Source organism: Arachis stenosperma, chromosome 7 (assembly GCF_014773155.1).
Source record: "Arachis stenosperma cultivar V10309 chromosome 7, arast.V10309.gnm1.PFL2, whole genome shotgun sequence".
NCBI classification, from domain to species: domain Eukaryota; kingdom Viridiplantae; phylum Streptophyta; class Magnoliopsida; order Fabales; family Fabaceae; genus Arachis; species Arachis stenosperma.
The window spans coordinates 77,095,796-77,103,733 of record NC_080383.1 but is presented as its reverse complement, the minus strand read 5'-3'; the positions used below and the strand labels follow the sequence as shown (position 1 = coordinate 77,103,733).

At 37.4% G+C, this 7,938-nt stretch overlaps 1 protein-coding gene across 1 annotated transcript; it reads left to right on the top strand.

Annotated features, from left to right (window-relative positions):
- The first annotated feature begins 251 nt into the window (after window positions 1-251).
- Window positions 252-7,615, top strand: LOC130940802 (sucrose transport protein SUC4). Its single transcript, XM_057869038.1, has 6 exons — window positions 252-1,180; window positions 3,818-4,557; window positions 4,823-4,886; window positions 4,967-5,010; window positions 6,487-6,646; window positions 6,990-7,615. The coding sequence occupies exons 1-5, from the start codon at window positions 649-651 to the stop codon at window positions 6,643-6,645; spliced, it is 1,539 nt and encodes a 512-aa protein (XP_057725021.1). The 5' UTR covers window positions 252-648; the 3' UTR covers window position 6,646; window positions 6,990-7,615.
- Window positions 7,616-7,938: the final 323 nt, after the last annotated feature.

Here is a 7,938-nt window from a genome sequence, read left to right as displayed (position 1 = left end):
TAGACTTATATCTTAAATAATTTTTTATGGATTATATATGCTATAAATATTTTAAAAAAAGAATTATACACCAACCTTTCTCTTATTCTGATATGGATATACGGAAAATCTGATATAATTCAATTTAGTTTTCAGTTTATTAAAATGTTCCGTTTAAAAATATCTATTCCTCTGTATCAATCCAGAATCCAGAACACTTAAACAAAGAAGGAAATTACCAATTAGCGTTAGAATGAAAAACTGAAAATAAATGTGTAAGCCACGTTTTAAGTCATGTCTAATCATCTAGTCCAGTATAGCTGTATGGAATTACCAAAGACGAAGAGATCACACTACTCACGTTGCCATAGATACGAGGGCAGTTTCGTAAATAAATCCGGAACCTGGTCAATTCACTTTCCTACTCAACGGAATCACACTCTCCTCGCCACCACCACCTTTGCATCTTCTCCCAAACGGCCAGAAAAACAGCCACACAGCCACACACACTTTCTCTGCCTCTCGATTCTCGCTGCCCCCGCCTATTTAGTTTTTAGTTTTTCGAGACAAAAACGGTTTCAGACACAACAGACTGTAACAAACTAGAGGGAGAGAATCTAGAGAGAGAAGGGAGCACCGGGAATCGTGCTTACTGCTTACATCACAGTGATGCCGAATCCCGAGGCTCACCGTCACAACCAAAACCGCTCCAGCAAGTCACGCCCCTCCACGTCATCGGAAAGGCCCGTGGCGCCGCGCCCGCCGGCTCGGCCGAGAGTCCGGCTCCGGCAGCTGCTGCGTGTAGCTTCTGTGGCTAGCGGAATCCAGTTCGGATGGGCGCTTCAGCTCTCTCTCCTCACTCCCTATGTTCAGCAGCTCGGGATCCCTCACCAGTGGGCCAGCATCATCTGGCTCTGCGGTCCCGTCTCCGGCCTCTTCGTTCAGCCACTCGTCGGACACCTCAGCGACCGCTGCACCAGCCGCTTTGGTCGCCGGCGTCCTTTCATCCTCGCCGGTGCCGCCGCGATCATCGTTGCTGTCATCATAATTGGATACGCTGCTGACATCGGCTGGCTCCTCGGCGACACCGATACTTTCCGGCCGGCGGCGATAACCGTCTTCGTGATTGGGTTCTGGATCCTCGACGTAGCGAATAACGTGACTCAGGGTCCTTGTAGAGCTCTCCTGGCTGATCTCACTAGTAAGAATCTCCCAGTCCCTAATTTGAACATTTTACTCTTCTTCTTTGATGAAGTCCAAATTCGAATTGCGCAATCAAGAAACCTTGCTATTTTTATTTTAAATTTGTGCTGTTGACTTGGTGCAATCTGGATTCATCTGACTGCAATATCATGATTTTCATCTATTTAATGTGTGTTAGATTTGACCTGTTTACTGAATTCTTGACTTAGTCAGCATGATTTTGGTGCTCAATTTTGGATTAGGAATGTGTTTGTGTGGTCGGTACAGCTTAGCAAACTCGAAAAGTTTTTGTCATGACAAGTAGAAACAGAATACAATCAATGATTGATATAGCATGCCACGTGAAGGTTACCATTTAAGTCTGGGACCAAGTTAATAATACTGTTGGTCAAAATTGGAACAAAGAAGTTCGCATTAAGTTTTCTCGGACATAACACTGCATTCTAACTGAGAGGTTGCTATCGCTTTCACTATCTGTGCTTTTGTTCAGTCATGTATGCAGTAAGCTGGTGTTTATTGTTTGCAGTTGAATGCTTGATTTACAACTGCTGGTTGTGGAATGGGTATGCTTCTTTTTTTTCTTTCATTTTTTGAATAAAATAAGAATTGTATTAGAGAAAAATAACACTAAGAAAAGGAGGATAAATGATCCCCCACACGAGCCAAAAAAACACAAGAATAGCTTTCTATATAGATTGTAGCTTTCCAATCTCTCAACATGTCTGGCAAGCGGCAAGGAAAGACATTTAAAATGTTCATGAGCTTTAGAACAAATAGAGAGCCAAATACATACACCAAATAGGGTTATGCCTTTATTAACCATAGTAGCATCCTTGCATTTGCTATGTATGTTTTCTTGGATGGAGAAACTAATTTCTATCAAAGCTAAAGTTAATCATTTGATATATAGATATATGAATGGAATAGGAATTTTAGAGATTTTATATGGCTAGTGTGCATGCATATGAACTAAGAACTGGAGTAAGGAACCTGTTATGTGTTCATGTCGTTACAAGCTCTTATCTTGTTGCCTCTTCCAATATAGCTGAGAGTTTGCAGCCAGGATTAGTCCATGTGTCTTGTGATAGCCATGAAGTTATTCAAGCCAACTCGCAAAATGAATGCAAAATTGATGGATGTTACTTTAAGCGGGAAGCAAGTACATGCTTAATAATTATATTGCAATGGCTCCGGTACCTTCCTGAAACTAGATAGTAAATTATCCCATCATCTATTATCGCATAATAGGTCTATTATGTATATTTTTAACACATAAAGTAATGATACCTCTAACCAATACTACCTATAGTTAAAATTTATACAAAAGTAAGCTTCTGAAACATACATTAAATGCACTTTAAGTTTGATACTCGTATAAGTGTAGAAATGATGCGATAAGTTAACAAATAAGAGTTTAATTCAGATACGATACTCCAAATTCAAATAAAATATGGAAGGAGATCCCTTTCTCTGTGTTATATGTATGTGTAATTAGACATTTATACCTATCATGCAATAATACATGGTAGAGAGAAATTTACCCTCCAGTTTCTAGAGGATTATATTATCAAATCATGTAGCTAACATGAGTTCCCCTCGTTGCTCGTATGTTTGTATTATAATCAGAAATAAAATGTTAAGCGGGGCTACTTCTATTATTTGAAATGGGGGATGAGGGAGTAGTTTGAACCTCCCTAGTGTCCAAGGACACCGAATATCAGAAATCTGTACTTTCTTGGGGTGGGGTTCTGGGTACTTCCAACTGCTAAATGTTAAAAGAAGGAAATTGCTCATGTTAAAAGGTCTGAGATCTATGTGTAAACAGTCTGTCTCCTATAGACATGATACATGATATAGAGCAATGACGTCGTTTGATTTATGTAGCCGACCCCACCTAGTGAGAATCATGGAGGCTGTTGTGTTGTTCACAATTCATTTTTTCCCTGCACTTTCACACCTCCATTGTAATGATTTTACCCCCTCTTCTGCACTTATCCTTGACCTTTTCACCTGAAAGTCCAAAACAGAGTATGTTCCACGAATTCTAAAAGAAGAATCTAGCATTAGATATTGGAGTATTGGAGGAAAACATATTGCTTGTACTGGTTATTGGTCTGAAAATTGTCTAATGTCGGCTAGTTTGTAGGGTGGTATCACACAAATCTGGATATAAACCCATTCAAAAAGTAGGGGAGAAAAGCAGATTAGTGGGAAATAAATTAGTTGTATATGTTTTTCCTTGAAGGTACTCTGGCTAGATGATCATCTTAATATTCAAACATGAATTCGGTTCTCTAAGAAATTAAAAGGCGTGATAATTATCTTCTTTATTTATCATCATATATTAGCTAAAATGCTTAGTATAGGTGCCTCATTGTCTGAATAAATTTTAACTTGCTCTGTATGCCTTGAATAATTTGATCACTTGTGTAGAGTGTAGACCGTTAAATGGTTATATGTAAGAGAAAGGAAGAGAAAACCGCCATTAAAATGGCACCACTACTATGGAAAGCACATTATGAATTTAATAGTGATGTTTTTTGTTGGTTATGATCAATTTGGATTTTGGATAGCAAAAAAGTCACTGATGTCATTATTCATGTTTCCTTTGTATTTTTCTTCTTTGGAATGTCAGCCAATGATCCTCGAAGAACGCGCGTTGCAAATGCTTATTTTTCTCTTTTTATGGCTGTTGGTAACATTCTTGGCTATGCAACTGGATCGTACAGTGGTTGGTACAAGATTTTTGCTTTCACACTTTCACCTGCATGCACTATTAGTTGTGCAAATCTCAAGTCCGCTTTCTTTCTTGATATTATTTTCATTGCGATCACCACATATCTCAGCCTCATGGCAGCTAAAGAAGTGCCTATAAGTTCAAGTGCGGCAGCCCATGCTGAGGGAGGAGCAGCGGGTTCAGGTAGTACAGAAGAGGCTTTCATGTGGGAGCTATTTGGGACATTCAAATATTTTACGACTCCTGTATGGATTATCCTGTCTGTTACTGCTCTAACATGGATCGGATGGTTCCCTTTTATTCTATTTGACACTGATTGGATGGGTCGAGAGATTTATGGTGGTGATCCAAATGGAGGCCCTAATTATGATGCTGGGGTCAGAATGGGAGCACTTGGGTTAATGCTTAATTCAGTTGTTCTTGGAATAACATCGTTACTCATGGAGAGGTTATGCAGGAAGCGCGGTGCTGGGTTTGTTTGGGGTGTCTCAAATATTATAATGGCCATCTGCTTTCTTGCAATGCTTGTAGTAACATATGTTGCAAGCAACGCTAGCTATTTAGGCAAAGATGCACCACCAACTGGCATCGTGATAGCTGCAGTGATACTCTTCACCATTCTTGGGTTTCCATTATCAGTAAGTTACTCTAATTTACTACTGAAATTGTCCTCTTCCTTTGGTGTGGATATTGAAGGTAGCCGCTGTGTCCTATGTCCACTGAAATAAATGCTCAAATTTGTTGTCCATGCGTTCTTTGAATCTTTTTGAAATCTTAGGGGCTCTCATACATATCAGTTGCATATTGTATTGAGTGACTAGCTCTTGGAAGCATAATCATGTTAGCTGAAACTGGCCTTTTTTTTTTATTACGTTAACTGACTCATCAGATTATTTATTGCAGATCACTTACAGTGTTCCATATGCCTTAGTTTCCACACATATTGAGTCATTGGGACTTGGCCAAGGTGGAATTCTATTCATGGCTTTGTTTATTTTTGCTCGGAGATGTGACTGTAGTTGCTTAATGAGTTGTGGGTGTTTACAGGGTTATCAATGGGTGTCCTAAATCTGGCAATAGTGATCCCACAGGTATTTCTTCTTTTCTATAACTTTGGTTGCAATTCTTTTGATACCACTAGTGGCAAAAAGTGGAAGATGTGATAATTTGTGATCCTCTTATTGCGCATTTGGCTTGATTTAAAAAAAAAAAGGTTTTCCCTAAGGAAGTTTGCTGGATAATATTGTCAATATTTATCATATTCTGGAAAATGTTGCTATTTGGTTTGGCATATCTTCTTCTAGTGCAGCAAGATTGAAAAACAAGGTTTTGTTTTTTCACTATTTCTTTTACAAAATACTGAAAATGAGAAACATAAATAAAAATAATCAACATTTTTGTAATTATTAAACTGAAAAACAGGACATGAAAACAGAAATAAAATAAACCCCAAGATTGACCAGAATCACCAGATGACCACTAGAAACTTTTAATTGCAATTTACAATTTACAATTTACAATTGACCTTTGTCTTTGCATGCACTTCTGCACAGTGTCTTTGGGCTCTTAGATCTTATTAACTTTATGCTGTTTGCATTATTTAACATATAGTATTTTATCAAAAAGATATTGAATATATAGTAAATACACACACTCTGGGTGATCGATTTTGTTTCCACTTAAGCTTAGATCTAGGTTGATAGACCATGAACGGCACATACACTTTGAAAGTGAAAATGCTTCAGATTACTGAATTACATTTAACTAATTCATTCAAGTTCACAGTCAATGACTATCAAAGTCTGAGGATAGCAATTAGTTGAGACAAAGTACAGAGTTGGGATTTCAGCATGTGTAATTGTGTGATTTAGAAACTGTCGTACTGAGTTGATGATGAAGTGCACTTATGAGATCACTTGCATACAAGATCCTTCTTCTGCTGGAAACTGTTAAAATTGTGTTTGGGAAATCATTGAAATATGAAACAGATTGACTTTAGATAATTTGATTTCATTGAAAATGAATTTGATTGAATAAATCATCTCCATGCCTGGAATCCAGTACAAAAGAGTTTAAATTTGTTTTGGATAATGAGTTCCAACCTGTGGTACACCTTAAAACAACCATGCTACATGTAGATAAAAAATCAACCACGAAAAGTTTTCAATTTGAATGAAGTAAACCAAATAAAGTCTTACCTAAACAGGGTTTCAAAATCAAAAATCAATTCATATATATAACTCAAACCATTTCCCAAAATTTGTTGTTTGAAACTGAAAACATACTCTTTCTAGTGCAAATGTAATGATGACCTGTCACCTGTGTCAACCAGGACCAATTTCAGGTGACTTAACAAAATATCCAACAGTGTGACCTACAGATAATGGGCTTGGGTTGGTTAGGTCGGAATATATTAGATGCCCTCCTCTTTCATTACTGGGTTCTCTTACATTCTATAAATAGAAGTTTTTCTTTTTTATTCTTTAATTTTCAAAAGTTGTCATAGTCGTGAACAGGATTTGTGTTTTTGGAGTTACTGATTTAATCATTTGCCATGTTATAAACAGATAGTGGTGTCATTGGGAAGTGGACCATGGGATCAGCTGTTTGGTGGAGGAAATGCCCCGGCCTTTGCCGTGGCAGCTCTTGCAGCCCTTGTCAGTGGACTCATAGCTATCCTGGCTATTCCCCGATCTGGTGGTCAAAAGCCCCGAACTCGTGTATGAGGTATCATGTTCCTTCTGCTATTGGCATTTTATATTCAATGAGGGGTGGTGAAAATGAGCAGCTAGCAAGAATTTGTAAATAGTTTATTATTCTTTTTTCCATCTATTTTTTGTGCCTTTTTTCTTGAGCCTCTATCTTTTCAAGATTCTTCACACTCCCAATCTATTCCTAATATGAGTAAATGAATGCCTGCTTGTGCTTTAATTTTGTTTGTCATTATTTAAAGCCAATGATCTGAATTTTGAATGTTATTATTTCCTGAAGAATAGATTTCTTTGGAACCCATTTTTTCCTTTGTTGTTTGGTGTGTGATCCTAACAAGCGAGTGGTCTGTTTAAAACAGTGAGAATGATTGGCTATGTAAACCATGAGGGACACATCTGAAGCTCTAGGAAAAGGTGAATACTCTTTGATGTCTTAAGGAACAGTGTGAAACAAGCAATTCATATGCCATTACTTTCCCAAACATGCTTCAATCTCAAAAATGTAATCACAAAAGTTGTTAGCAGCAAATACTGGTTGACACTATGTCCAATCAGTGGAGATTTTTCGCCAGTGTAAATGAGTCCCGTCTATATAAGATTTTTCTTTTAAGGCTAAATGCCATGGGAAAGTAGTTTGGGGATTCTTCCATAGGTTCCAAAAGTTAATCTTGGGCAGCATCCTTCCTTATCACCCAAGATGAGTTGCTGTTTGGGAATTATTCCAAATTACAAATTCTTTTCTATTTTGAGGCAATGCTGATCGTGCATTAGTGCTTCAATAATGTTGTATTGAGAATCATATACAATTGTGATTTATTTGTGCTTGGATGAATGAATGTGTTTAGTGGCCAACAGTGAATATTGTGAAGTGTGCCGATGGAAACCTTGATGGCGACCAGGGGTAAAATGCTTCCTTTTTTGGTATTGTATTTTATTATTTTTTTTCTTTGCAGAAAATATTGTTGAATAATAGTTGATTTTTAAAGTTCCTGTAGTATTCACATTTGCTCTTTTCTTGGTGATCTGTTGATTGATTGCTCACTCAGCACTCACAATCACAAAAAGTATATAGGAAAAATTTTCAAATGTTTATGAAATACTGGTGTTGTAGTGAAAGCCTAACATGACCACCATCAGTATGTTGCTGTCTTGAACTAGAATTTGATTTTCTCGTTTTTTCTCTCATTACCTGATTGTCTTCAGAAAAATAAGATCCAGTTACAATTTTGGTTATTTCAATTTGTGGATCATCCTATGCAAAAGCCCATGAGCATTGTTTAAGAAGTACTGATAATAGTAATCATCTTC

Excerpts from the sequence above, each read along its gene's own strand:
- LOC130940802 (XM_057869038.1), top strand. The coding sequence starts at position 649 with ATGCCGAATCCCGAGGCTCACCGTCACAACCAAAACCGCTCCAGCAAG. Across the intron at positions 4,887-4,966 it reads GTCATTGGGACTTGGCCAAG|GGTTATCAATGGGTGTCCTA; the intron begins GTGGAATTCTAT and ends GGGTGTTTACAG. Across the intron at positions 5,011-6,486 it reads TGGCAATAGTGATCCCACAG|ATAGTGGTGTCATTGGGAAG; the intron begins GTATTTCTTCTT and ends TGTTATAAACAG.